The 21,038-nt window shown below is 43.1% G+C and overlaps 1 protein-coding gene across 2 annotated transcripts in view; it reads right to left on the reverse strand.

Annotated features, from left to right (window-relative positions):
* ZNF350 (zinc finger protein 350) overlaps positions 1-14,563 on the reverse strand; it is a 20,690-nt gene extending 6,127 nt beyond the window's left edge. For both annotated transcript variants that reach the window (XM_025367263.1, XM_025367264.1), the window contains exons 1-2: positions 14,477-14,563; positions 1,953-2,137 (exon numbers count right to left, since the gene is read on the reverse strand). In XM_025367263.1, the coding sequence (XP_025223048.1) occupies positions 1,953-1,967 (15 nt within the window). In that variant the 5' untranslated portion in view covers positions 1,968-2,137; positions 14,477-14,563. The remainder of the gene's footprint in view (positions 1-1,952; positions 2,138-14,476) is intronic.
* Between the last annotated feature and the right edge of the window lie 6,475 nt (positions 14,564-21,038).

Here is a 21,038-nt window from a genome sequence, read left to right on the forward strand (position 1 = left end):
TTTTTCTTTTCTTTTTTTTTTTTTTTTTTGAGATGGAGTCTTGCTCTGTCGCCTGGGCTGGTGTGCAGTGGCCGGATCTCAGCTCACTGCAAGCTCTGCCTCCCGGGTTTACGCCATTCTCCTGCCTCAGCCTCCCGAGTAGCTGGGACTACAGGTGCCCGCCACCTCGCCCAGCTAGTTTTTTGTATTTTTTAAGTAGAGACGGGGTTTCACCGTGTTAGCCAGGATGGTCTCAATCTCCTGACCTCGTGATCCGCCCGTCTCGGCCTCCCAGAGTGCTGGGATTACAGGCTTGAGCCACCGCGCCCGGCCTCTTTTATCATTTTTCAAATTAAATACTTGATTCTCTCCTAACCCCCAATGGTAACAAATGCATTTTTTTCCAAGTTATCACTATAAACTGATGGAATTTTATACAATGAATGTTCTTCCATCATTTGCTATCATTGGTCTTTGGATGTTCAAAGTATAGCATCTTAGGCCAATGAAGAGTCCCTTCAAGTTGGCTGCTATGTTCTTTGAAATATGATTCTATCATGTAAAAAAATATATATATATATCTCGTAATAGACATATATGTTTATGTCTACAGATTCATATATACTCATGCTTTTGTTAATACATACATAGATCCACACACAGATACAGTGACAGGAAGTAAATATTACCAACCATTTACAGAAGGGGATTAGGAAGAAAATATATGAAAAGGGAACTTTTTCTTTCTTTCTTTTCTTCAATTTTATTAAACAAAGTCAGAGTCTCACTAGATTGCTCAGGCTGGTCTCAAACTCCTGAGACAGCCTGAGATATGGCCTTGTTGGAAGGGAAAGACCTGACCATCCTTCAGCCCGACACCCGTAAAGGGTCTGTGCTGAGGAGGATGAGTGAAAGAGGAAGGCCTGTTTGCAATTGGGATCAGAGGAAGGCATCTGTCTCCTGCTCGTCCCTGGGAATGGAATGTCTCAGTGTAAAACCCGATCGTACATTCTATTTACTGAGATAGGAGAAAACCACCTTATGGCTGGAGGTGAGACATGCTGGCGGCAATACTGCTCTTTACTGCACAGAGATGTTTGTGTAAAGTCAAACATAAATCTGGCCTACGTGCACATCCAGGCACAGCACCTTTCCTTAAACTTATTTATGACACAAAAACCTTTGCTCACATGTTTTTCTGCTGACCCTCTCCCCAGCATTACCCTGTAGTCTTGCCACATCCCCCTCACTGAGAGAGTAGAGATAGTGATCAATAAATACTGAGGGATCTCAGAGACCAGTGCCGGCGTGGGTCCTCCGTATGCCGAGCAACGGTCCCCTGGGCCCCACTTTTCTTTCTCTATACTTTGTCTCTGTGTCTTATTTCTTTTCTCAGTCTCTCGTCCCACCCGATGAGAAACACCCACAGGTGTGGAGGGGCTGGCCCCCTTCATATTCCATAGCGGTACATAAGGAATCCTTCAAGAAATAGCCACAGGAAACCTGCATCTGCATTTATGAGAAAGCTGCTATTCTGGACACCATCCGCCACACCACCTCTAGGAAGAACCACCGAAGAAATTTCCTGAGAAAAAAGTGCCATGAAATAATGGCATCCCCCCAGGAAGTAATCTGCTTTATATTCAAAACCAGGACATACCATGTAAATCATGATTTTCTTGTGATATTGGCTGTTAGAGATATTAGATGCAAGCTGACAGCTAATATAACCCACAGTATCTTCCAGCCATGCATGATGTCACGAAATTCATAATTCACTGTTAATGCTATGAACATTATCTTCCTTATCCTACTATTCTGCATGATATTGAGTTTAAAAACTAAGCTCATTTATCTCCAGATCCTGCTTTTTAAAATTTTTACTTTTTATATTAGTGAGATAGATGTGTATAGGCTTCTACAAATCTATTATGGAACAAATAAAAGAATAAAACAAACCGTAAGTCAGTTACCTGGGCCTGGATCATTTTCTTCTGTTCTTGGAAAAGAGCATTCAACTGGGATGGTCTGTCTTTGTATCTTCTGGACTTCTCTTCAGAAGTCTCAGTCTTCAATCAAGTGTGCCCCTAGAAATGGTGATACCCAAATCCACTTCCTCCCTCTTCGGGTGATGCTTTTTCTCCTGAGGAGTCAGAACCTGTGGGCTGAAGAACAAATTCAATGTAAGTGGTACATTTTCTCTGGGCCCAGATACTGTCACTGCTCCTAGGCACTCATCTTAAAACAATGCCCCCAGTATAGTTAACTATACCTTTATTTGGAGCCCCAGAAGATTTTATCCCTCTGGCCAATAATGTCGAAGATTCTTATTGTGGTGGAAGTATGCCTTTCCTCTGTGAGGTTTCTGTGAAAGGTCTGTGAAGGCATGCAGGAAATAAGACCCACCATAGCACCATGCTTCAGGAGCTGGTGAACTCTCAGGCAGATTAGTTTTAGAAAAGAGACAGTCAGCAAAGAGAGGAGCTGGTCTTTGTTTTCGTTTAAATCACGTGTGTTCACACACCTCTTCAAAAGTCTTTGTACATACACCCTGTGAGGACATGTACTTCAGTTTGAAAGCCAATGTACTGGGCAAATCATAAGCATTGTCATAAAAACAGTAGTGACAATATTTTAGGAGGTTTTAAATACATAAATAGCTAAAATACACAATAATTTACTGGATAAATTAGGTGGTAAATGAAGTTGACATGCTCTAAGGTTTCTGTAGAATGGAAAAGTCCTAATTAGCAGAAGAATATGACAAAGGTTGCACACTACATGTAATCTCTAGTGTTACAATTAAAACTAGTAAGTCCAGGCACAGTGGCTCACGCCTGTAATCTCAGCACTTTGGGATGCCAAGGCGGGCGGATCACCTGACATCAGGAGTTTGAGACCAGCCTGGCCAACATGGTGAAACCCCATCTCTACTAAAAATACAGTCATTCCAGAAGCTGAGGCAGAAGAATCACTTGAACCTGGGAGACAGAGGTTGCATGAGACAAGACCGTGCCATTGCACTCCAGCCAGGGCAAAAAGAACGAAACTCTCGCTCACAAAAAACAACAACAACAACAACAAACCTAGTAATTGTTTTAAAGTACATAATTTCCAAGCCAACAAAAGGGGGAAAAATAATAGTAAGAAAATCATCCAAAAGAAGAGAATCAAATTTGGATAGCTGTTTTAAAATAAAATGTACTAAGAAAATTACATTACATTAAGAATTTATGCTAAGTAAAAACAGAACATGGATTCCAGTTAATTACATTAAATACAAATGCCTCAAAACTGTTAGAATGGATTAAAAATTAAAATCGAATAACATCTGGGTTTTTTATTTTTTTATTTTTATTTTTTTGAGATGGAGTCTTGCTCTGTTGCCCAGGCTGGAGTGCAATGGTGCGATTTTGGCTCACTGCAACCTCAGCCTCCCACGTTCAAATGATCAAACAGCAAACCGCTTATCATGAATGCAGGATGTGAGCAATCTCACGACTGCTCGCGCCGACAGAAGGTTTGCTGGAGGCAATCACTCCCTGGCACCAAGGTTATCTACTGCAACATCTAGAGAATGCAGTCTTGCAAACCCTACTCTGGACTGAGCAGCTGACCCCTTCTTCCACCCCACCTTCTCACTATCTCTTTTGCCTAATAAATATGGAGGGCTGTGTAAAGCTCAGGGCCCTTGTCCACTAGAGGCAAGGTGCCCCCTGATCCCTTCTTACAAATATACTCTTTTGTCTTTTGTCTTTATTCCTGTGTTCGCCCCGCTTTGTTCAGTCCACCTAGGTCGGAGCAGGTTACAAACGGCAACTCAGAACAGGCACTCCAAGGACAACTAGTGGCATCCGAACATGGGACTTCAAGGATGTGAATGGTTGAAGTGGTCTGCTGGAGCAGGGGAACTGAAATTGACAAGGTGAACGGGGACCCCGGGATGAGTCTGCTGGCAGTGGATATAAGGTCAGTGCCCTAAAGAGGCACTGGGAGCAGTGCTTTAAAGAAGTACTGGAAAATTTTCTGAATCAGGGTAACAAGGGAAAGAATTTGTCTACTGAAGAAAAACACGATGTGCAGTTGCTTAAAGTTCTGTTGAGACAGTCTGGAGCTCAGGTTAATTCGCAGACACTTACTAACCTCCTGCAGAAGCCACAAAAAGTTATTACGCATAACCCATGGTTTCCACAGGGAGGCACTCTTGATGTGGAAAAGTGGGACAGAGCAGGAGAAGGATTAAAACAGGTTCAACAAAAAGGTTTTAAAGTTGATTCTTCTGTTTTATCTACTTGGAGTTAGTTTGTACTGTACTTCTGCCATTATCTCATTATTATTCTGCGGGACAGCAGGCTGAATCTAAAAATCTGAAAGAATCTGTTACCCCACCCACAGTTCCAATTGCAAATAAAAAACAGGAGGAGAGGGAGGATAAAAACTGGCCTGTAACGCCTCCTCCAGTTGCAGAAACGTGTACCGCCTCCTTCGGTGGCAGGAATAGAAACCCCAATACAAAGAATTTTATGCTCTGCTGCCATAGCTGGAGAGCCCTTAGGATCTTGTGCTTTTCCTATTTCCATAAGGCCTGATCCAAACAATCCACAGCAGGTTATTCATGAACACACCCCACTGGAGTTTACGTTGCTGAAGGAATTAAAAGCAAGAGTGGTAAATAATGGCATACAGAGCCCATTCACCTTAGGATTGCTAGATTCTGTGTTTGGTGCTATGCGTCTTTCACCCTTTGATGTGAGACACTTGGCGTGAACTTGCTTGTCTACTAGTGCATATCTGACATGGAATTTAAATTGGCAAGAAATGTGTGCAGACCAGGCTAAACAGAACCGTGTTGCTGGATACGGAGACATTACAGAGGATATGTTGTTAGGTAATGGCCCTTATTCAGACCTAGAACATCAAATGGCACTCCCAGATGCTGCTTATCAGCAGTGTGCACAGGCCGCTAAACACGCCTGGGCCACAATCCTGAAGAGGGAGTCCCAGCACGATCCTTTTTATATATCATGCAAGGGTCACAGGAACCCTATGCACAATTTCTTGCAAGATTACAAAAGGCAGTGAAGCATTAGATTCCTCGTACTATGGCTGCAGAAATGCTAACCTTAACTTTAGCTTTTGAGAATGCAAACGTGGATTGTAAACGTGCACTGGCACTGGTGAGGGGTACAAAAATCTTGGGAAATTTTCTCAGAGCTTGTCAGGATATAGGAACTCAGTTTCATCGACCTGCAATGTTAGCATAAGCAATGACTAATTTAGCAGTTGACAAATCTGACAGGAGCCAAGGGTCAAACCCTAAAATGGGAAAATATTATAACTGTGGAAAAACTGGACATTTAAAAAAGGAATGCTGCCAGATCTCAGGACAGAAAGGATATTACAATGCAGTTCACTCCCCAGCAGAAAAAACACCAGGACTCTGTCCTCACTGTAACAAAGGAAATCACTGGGCTAACTAGTGCTGCTCAAAATTTCATCGGAATGGCACCCCCCCCCCACCCACCGTCAGTAAACGAGACAGGGGCCTGGACCTGGGCCCTTCAAACAATGAGGGTATTCCCAGTGCAGATCACAACCCCGTTTCAGGGATGCGTCCCTGGAGGCACCTTGACTCCCTCAACCCAGGAACACCAGGAAGTGCAGGATTAGATCTACCCACCAGAGAAAGAATCACATTAGTTAGGGGAGACAAACCTATCAAAGTTCCCACTGGTATTTGGTGACCTTTACCAACAGGACACACGGGACTAATTTTAGACAAAAACCGCCTTAACTTGTAAGGCATCACTGTAGTCCCAGGAGTGATTGACTCCGATTACGAAGGAGAAATTCAAGTAGCTTTAATGTCACAAGATCTTTGGGTTTTTGAACCAGGAGAATATATTGCTCAATTATTGCTTATTCCCAGTGAAGTACACCCTTCCCCATGAAAAGAGAAATGAGGACATAAAGGGTTTGGGAGCACAACTACACGGGAAATCTATCTATGCCAACCCATAGCCTCTAATAGACCTACCCATGTAGTACAAATTAAAGGAAAGACATTTTATGGGCTTATGTATACAGGAGCTGATGTGTCAGTAAAATGTATAGGATGGGCACATCAAACATTACACTGCATGTTGAAAAGACAAAAAGTGTGTATAGGAGGCCAACTACCACCTCAATCAAAACTATATTTAGCCTTATTTACTTTAAATTTTCTGACTCCTGGTATGGATGGTAAGACTCCAGCAGAAAGACATTGGCAAGTGTTGGAGGAAAACAGGAAAGTTTATCCGAAAGTGTTATGGAAATCCCCAGAAGAAGGACAATGGAAAGGCCCGGTGGATTTACTGACATGGGGATGAGGGTACGCTTGTGTTTTACAGGAGATGGACAAGCCATGTGGTGCCCTCAAGATGCGTGCGACCATGGAATGGGAGGCTGAAGGAACCCAGGGTGGCCAACCATGGGCCCGGTCCCTCCTATACAAGCCATGAGTCAGCTGAGCCTAAGTGCAAAGATGGAGAGAAGGCCAACCAGAGTCACAATGACATCAACCCCCATAACCTGGGGACAACTCAAGAAAACCACGCAGGAAGTTAAGAAACTACTGGAGCGTCAGGGACAGGCAAAAACTCCTGACTCCACGTTCTTGGCCATGCTAGCCATAATGTCCTGTGCGGTATGTTTTCCCTGTGCACAGGCAAAAACATATTGGGCATATGTTCCCATCTCCCAGTAGTACAGCCTATACTTTGGAGCTAACTCCTCCTGAGATTTATCACGATCAGGGAGAGTCGGCTCCAGGACTCCTCACTCCCCCTGACATAGAACATTTAGACTCTCAGAACAATGTCATTAATTACACCGCTCCACTGGAAGGATTCCCTTTGTGTATCACCACAAAGACGTTGCTCAGCCACAGCTGTCTTACAATTCAAGCTCAAACATGGTTGAGTCACTATGGAAAAATCATGTACTTATTAAGTCTTGGTTCTATTAATGTAACTGGTGTGTTAACTGACCATTCCCGGTCCAATCGCCCTAACTGTGCTGATTATACAGAATGGATTCCATTCAATAGTTCCTACCCCACTCCGTGGACCCAGCGTCTTGGTCCACTGACTAGTAAACAATCTATGCTAACTGGAGACATTGTGGATTGGGGACCTAAAGGTCAATTAGATGGAAAAGGTGAAAGTCAGAAATCATGGCACAAACTTTGCTGCATTGGTGGCAAGCTTTTAATGCTTCTTCTTTATACAACACCAGGATCCAATCCCAGTCAGCCACTCAGATTGCTTGGCATGGAGCGGGCGTTAGCCCACCTCTTCCTTAGTGGCATTATCTGGGGAGGAAAGGACCAATTCAAGAAACGATATGGAAGGCAGCACTCCCATTTATGAATGGCAACATCTGGATTGGAACACTAATAATAGCAATAGTAAGCGACACAGTCTTAATGTTGCATTTGTAAGGAATATCACCAGTCAATTTACAGTTTGTGTTTTTAATCCTTATGTCTTTTTGGCAGCTAAGAAGCACCAGCTCCAGGTAAACAACACCCAATTGACCTGTAAAGCTTGTCAGTTATGTCACTGCATTAATCATAGCACACTGCAAACACATAGTATCTCTACATTGATGATTTTAGTTCGCATCCCTGGGCTATGGATTCCTGTTCATCTGTCGAAGCCGTGGGCTGCCACACCTGCTTTGCATTTTGTGAGACTTCTTCTAACTCAGCTTACTCATTGTGTCCATAGAACCTTAGGCATGATAATTTTTGCTACTGTTTCCTTGGTCACACTAATAACTTCTGCTGTGATATCTTCTGTAGCTTTGCATAATTCTATTCAACCAGCTCAGTATGTGGAGAACTGGACATGCACAGCCAACCAAGCGTGGTTACTTCAGAATAAAATTAACACTGAGTTACAAACTGAATTGGCAATGCTGAAATTCACGGTTCTGTGGTTAGGGGAACAAGTACAAAGCTTGCAGTTGCAGCAGCAATTGCGTCATCATTTTAATCACACTCATATTTGTGTAACCAACTTAGAATACAACCAAAGTGAGTATCCATGGGACCTCGTGAAAGCCCATTTGCAGGGAGCTTTCACATCCAACCTCACCTTTGATATTGGTGAATTACAAAACAAAGTTCTTGATTTAAATAGGCAAACTCAAGAATTTCAGCCTTCTTTAGAAGACTGGACCAAATTCCAGGAAGGCCTGGAGAGCCTCAACCCTCAGACCTATCTAAAGTACCACAGTAACATCTTACATGTAGTTCTTGGAATAATGTTGTTTTGTCTCTGTCTTCTGTTCATAGTCTGTAAAATCGGATGGACCGCCAATCGGAGAATGAGAGCTGCCCAGCCTGGCCTTACATTCTTTCAATTAATACATAAACAGAAAGGGGGCTATGCAGGGAGCCAAAGGCCCCTGGGACGTGACCAACTCAGCATTCCACTGGAGGCTATATGATCAAACAGCAAAGGGTTTTTCATGAATGCAGGATGTGAGCAAACTCACAACTGCTCCTGCGGACTGCTCCCACCGACAGAAGGTTTGCTAGAGGTAATCACTCCCTGGCACCGAGGTTATCTACTGTAACATCTAGAGAATGCAGTCTTGCAAGCCTACTCCGGACTGAGCAGCTGACCCCTTCTTTCACCCCCACCCCCGACCCTTCTCACTATGTCTTTTGCCTAATAAATACGGAGGGCTGTGTAAAGCTCAGGGCCCCTGTCCACTAGAGGCAAGGTGACCCCTGATCCCTTCTTCAAAATATACTCTTTTGTCTCTTGTCTTTATTCCCGCATTTGCCCCCACTTTGTTCAGTCCCATAGGTCCATGTGGGTTACAGCCCGCCACCACACCTGGCTAATTTTTGAATTTTTAGTAGAGATGGGGTTTCGCCATCTTGGTCAGGCTGGCCTTGAACTCCTGACCTCATGATATACCCGCTTTGGCCTCCCCACATGCGGTTATTATAGTTGATATGTCTGAAACAAAATGATATGGGAAGTTTGAGAATAAAAGGTTGGAGACAATATGTCACAGAGAGAGTAACGAAAGATAATCTGTTGTAACTATATCTTAGACAAAACTGACCAGAAATCCTAAAGAATTATCAGAGAGAAAGAGAAACAATGCTCACTGAAAAGAGGTACGATTTGGCTCTTCATTCATAGAAATACTCCACATCTATACCCCTAACAACAGTCTTGAAATGTATACAGCAAAAAATAGAACCAAAAACAAGAAATAGAAAATTCAGACTAAAAGAAGACTTTAACAGACCTCTCCTAGTAACTGACAGAACAAACGGACCATCAACAAACAAAATAAAATTTATAAATGAGAAAGAAATGAAACCTTTTATCTGAGGAATGTGACTCCCTTTAAATTATCAGGTCTAGAGAGGCATTAAAATGTGACAGCAGTCTTTCTGATATGGGTTCCCCTGGAAAAAAAAAAAAAAGAAAAGAAAAAATTAAAAACTAAAAAAAAAAAAAAAAATTTACTGTGACAACAGTCACATCTCATTTCCCCCTGAAGCTAAATAATTATCTCTTAAAGCCACTTGTATGTAGGCTCTAGATGAACTCACACCAAGTAGCCATAAAATGCCATTCCCTGGAAATGATAACTCATAAAACCCCATAGTTAACAATGTATAGCCAATCACTAATTGATGTTATTTCTGTAAACCAATGAGAATTCTTGCCAAACAACTTTATGTCAGCTCACAGTTTGTTCCCTTTTGCCTTTAAAACCTGCTTGTAACAAAATCCTAACAGAGCACTTACCAAGGCAACCTGAAAGTATTTTCCCAGGCAGCTGTCCTCATTTCGGCTCAAGTAAACTCTTTAAAATTATATTTTGTGCAGTTTCCTCTTTTAGGTTGACATAAACAATATCATTTAGAAGAACTCGAATATATTTTTAAAATTAGAAATACTGAGATAAATTTTAACAGTTTTAAATAAATTCAAAGATGTGCTATAAAGATGGGCTGGTAAAAATAAAGCATTTTTAAAATGTCAAGTCTCCCAAATCTACAGATTCAATGAAATCACAGTCAAAATCCCAAACTGACAATGAATAGTTTAAATAGCTATAAACTTTTTTTTTTAAGTTTGAAAAAAAAGTTAGAAGACTTTCCATATGAGTTATGAGGACTTATAAAGGTACTTTAATTAGGACAGCACAATATTAGTACAATAATGGACAAATAGGACAAAGTAACAGAATAAAATCCTTATAAGTGGAATTAACCACATATAGAGACTCAATGACAATGACAGCACTACAGGGAAGTGATAAAGGCTGTCTTTTCAAAAAATAGAACTGAGGGTGCTGTGGCTCGTGCCTGTAATCCTAGCACTTTGGGAGGCTGAGGCAGGTGTGGGGGAAAGAAACAGAGATCAGACTGTTACTGTGTCTATGTAGAAAGAGGAAGACATAAGAAACTCCATTTTAATCTGTACTAAGAAAAATTCTTCTGCCTTGAGATACTGTTAATCTGTAACCCTAGCCCCAACCCTGTGCTCGCAGAAACATGTGCTGTATTGACTCAAGGTTTAATGGATTTAGGGCTGTGCAGGATGTGCTTTGTTAAAAATGTGTTTGCAGGCAGTATGCTTGGTAAAAGTCATCGCCATTCTCCAGTGTTGAGTACTCAGGGACACAGTGCACTGCAGAAGGCCGCAGGGACCTCTGTCCAAAAAAGCCTGTGTATTGTCCAAGGTTTCCCCCCCCCCGAGACAGCCTGACATATGGCCTTGTGGGAAGGGCAAGACCTGACCGTTCCCCAGCCCAACACCCGTAAAGGGTCTGTGCTGAGGAGGATTAGTAAAAGAGGAAGGCCTCTTTACAGTTAAAATAAGAGGAAGGCATCTGTCTCCTGCTCGTCCCTGGGAATGGGATGTCTCAGTGTAAAATCCTATCATACATTCTATTTACTAAGATAGGAGAAAACCACCTTACGACTAAAGGTGAAACATACTGGCAGCAATACTACTCTTTACTACACTAAGATGTTTGTGTAAAGTCAAACATAAATCTGGGCTATGTACACAACAAGACACAACACCTTTCCTTAAACTTATTTATAACACAGAGTCCTTAACTCACATGTTTTCCTACTGACCCTCTCCCCACCATTACCCTATAGTCCGGCCACATCCCCCTCACAAAGATGGTAAAAATAGTAAGCAATAAATACTAAGAAAACTCAGAGACCTGTGCCGGTGCAGGTCCTCTGTATACTGAACACCGGTGCCCTGGGTCCACTTTTCTTCCTCTATACTTTGTCTCTGTGTCGTATTTCTTTTCTCAGTCTCCACAGGTGTGGAGGGGCAGGCTCCCTTCAGGCAGGTGGATCACTTGAGGCCAGAGTTCGAGACCAGCCTGGCCATCATGGTGAAACCTCGGCTCTACTAAAAATACAAAATGTAGCCAGGCAAGGTGGCACATGCTGGTAATCCCAGCTACTTGGGAGGCTGTGGCACAAGAATCACTTGAGCCCGGAAGGTGGAGGTTGCAGCTGAGCCAAGATCGTGCCACTACACTCCAGCCTGGGCGACAAGAGCAAGACTCTATCAAAAAAAAAGAAAAAAAAAAATCAATAAATGGTACTGGCGATGGGGACAGAAGGTTAAACTACCCCTCAAAACATACACAAAAACCATTTAGAATCAACTGTCAATTTCAACGGTAGAAACATATCAATAAAGCTTTAAAGAAGATTAATTTAGGAGAATCTCTCAATGTTATTAAGGTATGGCCAGATATTTTAAACAGGTCACATAAAGCACCCTATAAAGCAAACTCTATTCTGCTAGGGGAACAACCACTTTAGAAAACAGTTTGACACTTATTTTGACTGAGGTTATACACACCCTATGAAGCAGCAATTTTATTCTGAGGCGTGCATCTAGGTATATACCTCTGCCTCCCCAAGATGAGAGCACATATGAACCAAAGGACATTTACACAAATTTTCATAGATGCATTATTCATAATAATACAAGCTTTAGGCAATACAAATGTAATTAATAATAGAAAAAACCTGCTATATTTTACATAACGGAATGTGATAGAAAACCTATTATACTTTTGGCCCAGCCTGCAAGAATGCTTTTTATATTTTTAAAGGACTGTAAAACAAAAAGCAAATTAGCATATGCAAGAGACCATATGCAGCCTGCAAGCCCTAAAATATTTACTGTAAATTTGCCTGACTGCCGTCATTGAGCAAAGAAAATATACTCAGATGCAACAGGAAAGACCCTCACCAATAATGAGCAAAAGAAGGCTGACACACAAAAAAAAATGATGTACAATTCCATTGACATATAGAGTTTAAAACAGGCAAAACTGTATTAACTACAGTGATAAATAATGATTAATTATATAAAGAAAAGCCTAAAATACTTTTCAGTGTGAGAATGGAAAAAGGCTCACAGAACACCACCGGTGTGCTAACCATATTCTATTTCTTGACCTGGGCAATCATTGCTTCTACATATATTGCCTCCATGATAATTAAATTGTACATTTAAAATATATAAATCTAGAAAAATTAACAAAGTAAAGGAAGAGATCAATGATACCAAACACTTTACTCCAGGAAAGGTGTTAACTCCAGACAATATAACGGGTGAATGTCCACTAACACTCTATTTTCCTACTTTGTAATGGAAAGTTGAGCCAATGCATTAAGATAAGAATGAATTACAAGCATTACAAAGTAAGACAGAAAATTAAGGTTATTTTCAGGCGATATCATCACCAACATGGAAAACGAGATTCAAGAAATTACGTATTTAAAAAAGAAAATGCTCCCTCAGAAACTCCCAGGAAGATTTCCGCATATATAGTTGGCTAGAATTGCACCATATGCCTAAGCTCATGTCCATATCAAACCTATCACTAGCAATGGCAACTGGAATCACCAAGATTGGCTAAGACCAACCAGGCCTTACTAAGAAACTGGGATTTGGGTCACCTAGCCACGGGGATGAATACTTCACGAAATGGAGAGTCTGATAAGAAAGTGTGAATATAAGACGGGCAAGTACCACTGTCACTATATATTAAGAAGTGAGCCGGGCGCGGTGGCTCAAGCCTGTAATCCTAGCACTTTGGGAGGCCGAGACGGGCGGATCACAAGGTCAGGAGATCGAGACCATCCTGGCTAACACGGTGAAACCCCGTCTCTACTAAAAAGTACAAAAAACTAGCCGGGTGAGGTGGCGAGCGCCTGTAGTCCCAGGTACTCGGGAGGCTGAGCCAGGAGAATGGCGTAAACCCGGGAGGCGGAGCTTGCAGTGAGCAGAGATCCGGCCACTGCACTCCAGCCTGGGTGACAGAGCGAGACTCCGTCTCCAAAAAAAAAAAAAAAAAAAGAAGTGAAGGCCGGGTGTGGTGGCTCACGCCTGTAATCTCAGCACTTTGGAAGGCCGAGGCGGGCGGATCACCGGAGGTCAGGAGTTCGAGACCAGCCTGGCCAACGTGGTAAAACCCCGTCTCTACTAAAAATACAAAACTAGCCGGGCGTGGTGGCGAGCGCCTGTAATCCCAGCTATTCGGGAGGCTGAGGCAGGAGAATCGCTTGAACCCGGGAAGCGGAGGTTGCAGTGAGTCGAGATTGTGCCATTGCACTCCAGCCTGGGAGACAAAAGGGAAACTCTGTCTCAAAAATAAAAAATAAAATAAAATAAAAAATAAAACAAGTGAATGCAGTAGTTGGCAACATTTTCGATTTTGCCGGTCATGAGGTCTCTGTCACAACAACTCAATGCTGCCTTTACAGTCATAGACAATATATAATCGGAGGGTATGACTGAACTTGACCCCCCAGTCTGTAAATAGCCATGACCCCCCAATCTGTAAATAGCCACTTCAAGGATGAGAAGAGTAGATACATGGTTTCGAACTAACGCTGGGGGCTGTGTCGCCTTTTCCCCCAGTAACCAAGGTTCGAACCTCAACCCAGAACCCAGGGCTCCAAAGTCTTGAAAGCTTCAGCCCTCACAAGCCTTTGTACCACAGACACTGGCCTCATGCCTCTTACTCATCCGAACCACAGACCAGACACTCTCCAGTGAAGGACATCCTCCCCAACTCCAACATCACTGAGTCCCAAATTAAATCCTGAACCCGAAGCAGACGCCGCATCGATCCTAAGCGCCACCTCCATCCTTTACAAGCAGAGTGATTCATAACTTGACAGTTAGGACACGGTCGTTGATCACCACAGACCCTTAGTCATTGTATTCACACCAAAGGGACGCGGCCCACAGACAGGGGGATCACAGACTCCTACCAGGTATCTCCCAAATGCCTGCACCGCGGCGCTCCCCGGTCTTCCTGCGAAACACTACGTGGTCCAGGATACAACACGTCCTCAGACCTCCCAAACCTTCCACTGAGACAAAACCTGAAAAAACTTTCAGAGACAAAACCACACACTGACCTCTATTTTCTCCAGATCCACAAGGAGGACCTCAACGTTACACTTCCGTAAACTGCTTCTACTTCTGGAGTCCTCGCACAGGTTTATGGTCCACCTACGGCGGCCGAGGAGAACCTAAAATGTTAAAAGAGCAAGGACAACCGCATTTACGGCGTTTCCTAGGCTGTAATATGGCCGCGCCCACAGCTGTGGCTCCATGACGGCAGCCATGTTTGAAAATCAGACGTACAGAGGCAATGGCAGGTTTTTGAGCCAGCAGCCAGGGAAGATGAGAAGTCACTGAAATCGCCTCGTTTCCTGGCACTTAAAGTCTTGCGAAAAGGGGCAGATTTTCAGAGACTCAAGCTTTATCAGGCAAATATGGGGCAAGCTAAATTTACTTTAGCGCTTTGCCATCCACTTTGTTAAATTAAAAAAAAAAAAAAAAGGATTTTGAAAAAGACAAGTAACAGTGCAGCCAGGTGTAGGTATCCCAGAGAATGAATTGGAAATGGAACAGGTAACACATCAGGTAGAAAGGGAGAAGGCAACACATCAGGTAGGCAGACACCCACGGGAAAGCGTCTGGCAAAAAACAGCTTGCAGGAAGCGGTTTTTGAGAACAGAAAAATAGCAAGTATTCCGGGTGGAGGGTGAAGAAAGAAAAACTAATTGTAATTTTCTTGAGGCAGAGTCTTGCTCTGTCCTCAGGCTGGAGTTCAATGGCAAGATCTCGGCTCACTGCAACCTCTGCCTTCCCCGTTCATGCGATTCTCCTGCATCAGCCTCCCGAGTAGCTGGGACTACAGGCACGCGCCACCACGCCCGCTAATTTTTGTATTTTTAGTAGAGACGGGGTTTCACCATGTTGGCCATGATGGTCTCGATCTCCTGACCTCGTGATCTGCGTGCCTCGGCCTCCCAAAGTGCTGGGATTACAGGCGTAAGCCACCACGCCTGGCCTCGAAAACATTATTATTTAAAGAAGAAGAAGAAGAGGAAGAGGAAGAAGAAGAAGAAGAAGGAAGAAGAAAGAAGAGGAAGAAGAAAGAAAAGAAGAAAGGAAGAAGAAAGAAGAAAAGAAAGAAGAGATTTCGAGAAGGAGTTATGATGTGAGCCTGGCCATGACAGACTAAAGGAAAAGAGGAGGCACCTGAGTTAAGATTGGGGTTGGGCCTCCTAGGAAGGCCACTTTTAGTAAAGGTGCCAATGGGAAGAGCAGAACCAGAATTGAGAGTATAAAAATATTAAGAGCTTTTTGACAAAAGTGCCAAGACAATTCAATAAGGATAGTCTTTTCAACAAGCGGCACTGGGATAACTGGATATCCACATGCAGAAAAATTAGGTAAGACCCTTAAACCATACACAAAAGTTAACTTAAAATAGATCACTGATCTAAGTTTAAGAGGAAAAAGTATAAAACTTAGAGAAGAAAAAGGGAGATAATCTTCATGGACGTGGGTTAATTCTGAGAGGAGAGTAAAGGATGAGTCATAAAACGAAATAAAATTAATAAAGTGGACTTAATTTTTTTTTTTATTTTTTTTTTTGAGACGGAGTCTTGCTCTGTCACCCAGGCTGGAGTGCTGTGGCCGGATCTCAGCTCACTGCAAGCTCCGCCTCCCGGGTTCCCGCCATTCTCCTGCCTCAGCCTCCGGAGTAGCTGGGACTACAGGCGCCCGCCACCTCGCCCGGCTAGTTTTTTTTTGTATTTTTTTTTAGTAGAGACGGGGTTTCACCGTGTTCACCAGGATGGTCTCGATCTCCTGACCTCGTGATCCGCCCGTCTCGGCCTCCCAAAGTGCTGGGATTACAGGCTTGAGCCACCGCGCCCGGCCCTTAATTTTTTTTTTAAGTTTGTGCTTCTAAACACAACATTGAAGAAAGTGAGGTGGGGCACGGTGGCTCACACCTGTAATCCCAGCACTTTGGGAGGCCGAGGCAGGCGGATCATATGAGGTCAGGAGTTCAAGACCAGCCTGGCCAACATGGCGAAATCCGTCTCTACTGAAAATACAAAAATTACCCGGACGCGGTGGGGCGCGCCTGTAATTCCAGCTACTCGGGAGCCTGAGGCAGGAGAATTGCTTGAACCCGGGAGGCGGAGGTTTCAGCGAGCCTAAATCACGCCACTGCACCCCAGCCTGGGTGACAGATCAAGTATCCTCGGTAAAGACACCACTTCGTCACCCTGAACCACTCTGATTTTTATGGGTGCAATGAGAAGAGTGGATGCAGGAAGACAAAGTTTTTTAATAGAAACCTTCAGGACAGATTTGGACTTGAAAGACTGACAGGAAGTGTTTCCAGCATCCAATTAGCCTCAAAGCAACCACTAACCTTCAACTGCACACCTCAAAGCCTCCAGCCTCATTACATTCTCAAACACAGACAAGCCCCGTCTTCCCCGAAATAAAATTGCCTTCAAATTCAATTTAAAACTTACCGCAGAGGCATTCCTTTGACACTCCTCCCCCTAGACCTTTCATTCACGCCACTCCTTTTCCTAGCTCGGGCTTCTCTGTGTCTGAGCCCCATATTAAATTGCAAACCTGAGCAAAAAACTGCATTCACTGAGAGACACTTTCCATCCAGTTTTCAATTACTGAGACCCATGAAGAGTGAATATGTAGACCCCAAGTTCTGTCCGTGGGACCCTCAGTCATTAAACTCTTAAAACTAAGCCTTAACCTTCGACCTCCCAAGGGTCCCTTTCTCACACCCATATTCCTCGGTGACTAAACTGAAATAAAACCCCTGAACACGGACATTCACATGCATTTCCACTTCGTGGTCCCCACAAGCTCCCCATCCGGATTCACACGCTGCATCAGGCTCTCAAGGCTACAGTAGCAGCTACCAAAGGCCGAACACATATCGGAACCTACTTCCGAATCTGGAATTCTGGTGCTGCAACCCCATCCTTCGCCGTCTCCAAGAACACCGAGAGGCTGGGAGGCGGGCTTCCGGAGAGGGATATGGGACATTTCCCAAAGTCCAAGTTCTGGCTTTGAACATTTTATATGAGGTAACATAGCTGTTTTACCTCATAGAGCATATTATGCCATTTCTGATGGGAGTGACCGCAACGGGTTGCCATGGCTCAGGGAGGTGGGAAGAAATGCAAATGTCTTTGGGGGACTCCAGTACCCTCCCTTCCTCCTTACAAGAGACTGTCACGACACTGCGCTAACTGCATAGGTTTTCAGAGGCCAGAAACTATCTAAGGAGCAAAATGGAAAGATGGCTGCATCCCTGAGCCGTTTGGCAGGAGCACCACGGGAACCACCATCTTACAGAAAGTCCAGGGTCCATAAAACAGAAGAAACCGCAGACAACTGGCTGGATGAGGTTTGTAGAAGCCAAGATGTCACTGGGGCGGCCACAACAAAAACACTGAAGGTTTCAGTCCTGTTCAGGTCTCACTGGATGTGCTGTGAATTTTAGTAGTAAAAGGAAAAAGGAGTTGAAGATGCAAAATGTTCGGGTTCCAACAGCAGCAAAAATAACATATTTGCAAATAAACAGCCAAGAGTCATTAATACTCAGAAAACAAAGCAGTCATTAAAACTAACTCTGAGTCGGCCCTAGTGAAGAATAGCGGACAATAGCTTCAAAGGCAGTACGATAAATGTATTTAAAAACATAAAGGAGGCCGGGCGCGGTGGCTCAAGCCTGTAATCCCAGCACTTTGGGAGGCCGAGGCGGGCGGATCACGAGGTCAGGAGATCGAGACCATCCTGGCTAACATGGTGAAACCCCGTCTCTACTAAAAATACAAAAAACTAGCCGGGCGTGGTGGCGGGCGCCTGTAGTCCCAGCTACTCGGAGGCTGAGGCAGGAGAATGGCCTGAACCTGGGAGGCGGAGCTTGCAGTGAGCCGAGATCGCGCCACTGCACTCCAGCCTGGGTGACACAGCGCGAGACTCCGTCTCAAAAAAAATAAATAAATAAAAATAAAAATAAAAATAAAAACATAAAGGAAAATATTTCGGACATATTTAAGTGTTTAAAGGAAAATATGGCAATAATCCCATAAAAGAAAATCTCAACAAAGACATTGAAAATATAATAAAGAATCCAATATAAATGTTTGTGCTGAAAAATACGGTAACAGTTAAAAATTCACATGATAATATCACCAGCAGATTGCAATGTCAGAAGAAACGTTGAGCAAACTTGGAGAGCAAAATAAATTATCCACCAGAAAGAAAAGAAGAAAAGTTTTAAATACTTGTAAGACATCAGATGTACTCGTTGTTTTAAATAGAGCTGGAGTTTCGCTATTTTGCTGAGGCTGCTCTCAGACTCCTGATTATCAAGCAATCCTCCTGTCTTAGCCTCCCAAAGTGTTAGGATTACAGGCATGAGCCACAACACCTAGGCCAGATAGGAATCACAAGAAAAAAGTTAACAAAGAATATTTTAAGAGATAATAGCTAAAATTTTAGGATTACAAAGGAATTTCCTGAACCTGGTTAAGAAAAAAAAGTATGTAAAAAATATTCTATAGCTAACATATTTTTAAAAAGACTGAATACTTCTCTCCTAAAATTGCAAACATGGCCAAAATGTCCACTCTTACTGTACCTATTTAATGAAGTGGAAGCCCTAGCCCGTGAAGAAAGGTAAGAAAAGGAAAAGAAAACACTGGAACGCAGAAATATCACTGCCCGTCTTCACAGAAGACATGATTATACAAATATAATCCCAAGGAGTCTACAGAACTAGACAAGTGAGTTTAGCAGTCATAAGGTGAAAAGTCAACACACACTCAAATAAATTTTATTTCTAAAGAATAACAATGAACAATTGGAAGCTAAATTATGAACACAAGAACATTTGTAATAGCTCCAAAAATATGGCCAGGAGCAGGGGCTCACACCTGTAATCTCAGCCTTTAGGAGGCTGAGGTGGGCAGATCACTTGAGCCCAGAGTTCGAGACCAGCCTAGGCAAAATGGTGAAACCTCATCTCTAAAAAAAAAATACAAAAATTAGCCAGGTGTGTTGGTGCATGCCTGTAGTCGCAGCTACTTGGGAAGATAAGCAGGAGGATCACTTGAACCTGGGAGGCGCAGGTTGCAGTGAACCCAGACTGCACGATTGCATTCCAGCCTGGGCAACAGAATGAGGCTCTGTCACAAAAAAAAAAAACAGTATAAAATAATGGCAGGCCAGGCGCGGTGGCTCACGCCTGTAATCCCAGTACTTTGGGAGGCCGAGGCAGGCGGATCACAAGGTCAGGAGATAGAGACCAGCCTGGCTAACACGGTGAAACCCCGTCTCTACTAAAAATAGAAAAAAAATTAGCCGAGTGTGGTGGCAGGTGCCTGTAGTCCCAGCTACTTGGGAGACTGAGGCAGGATAATGGCATGAACCCAGGAGGCGGAGCTTGCAGTGAGCCGAGATCGTGCCACTGCACTCCAGCCTGGGCGTCAGAGTGAGACTCTATCTCCAAAAAAAATTAAAAAATTTAAAAATCACTGCAAAAATATGATCCACTTAAATATTTACCAAGACATAAGTAATGTATATGCTATAAATTCAGAAACACTGACTTAAAAAAAAAAAAGCAAGGAAAGCCTAATTAAGTGGAGAGGCATAGTTGGTTGGAAGATTCAACACAGTAAAGATGGCAAATAAACCAACTTTGATTATACATTTAATGCAATCTCAATAAAACTCCCAAAGGACTTTTTGTGGATATAGACAAACTTATACTTAAAATTTATACAGAAAAGCAAAGAAACTAGAATAGGCAAAACTATTTTGAAAAAGAAAAATAAAGCTGGCAGACTCTGACTACTCCATTTTATGACTAAAATCACGATATGACAATAATCGCCATATGGTATTATTAGTGGAGTGATAGACACGCATATCAACAGAATAGAGTCAAGAAATGGACACAAGAACAGGCAACTGATTTTTACAAATGTTCAAAATCAATTTAATGAAAAGAGGACAGTGTTTTCAATACTGTTGAATCAACTGGGCAACCATAGGCTGAACTTTAAATTAATGCTTACCCTGTATACAAAGATCAATTTAAATGGATCATATTGCTAAACATTAAAAGCAAAACTGGCTGGATGTGGTGGCTCACACCTGTAATCCCAGCACTTTGGGAGGCCGAGGTGGCCAGATCACGAGGTCAGGAGATCGAGACCATCCTGGCCCACATGGTGAAACCCTGTCTCTACTAAAAATCCAAAAATTAGCTGGACATGGCGGCGTGTGCCTGTAATCCCAGCTACTTGGAAGGCTGAGGCAGAAGAATCACTTGAACACGGGAGACGGAGGTTGCAGCAAGCCAAGATTGCACCACTGCACTCTAGAATGGGGGACAGAGCAAGACTCCATTTCAAAAACAAAAGAATACAAAACAAAAAAAATACGACAGCATCAAGTGGAAGAATGCGGAGCAACTGAACCTCTGTATATATTGCTGGTAAGCAATGAAACACCACTCTGGTTAGTATCTTACAAAGGTAAACATACACTTACCTTATGACCCATGAATCATACTTTTCAGTAATTATCCTAGAGAAATGAAAAATTGTGCTCACACAAAGCCCG

This window comes from Theropithecus gelada, chromosome 19, assembly GCF_003255815.1.
Source record: "Theropithecus gelada isolate Dixy chromosome 19, Tgel_1.0, whole genome shotgun sequence".
Taxonomy (NCBI): domain Eukaryota; kingdom Metazoa; phylum Chordata; class Mammalia; order Primates; family Cercopithecidae; genus Theropithecus; species Theropithecus gelada.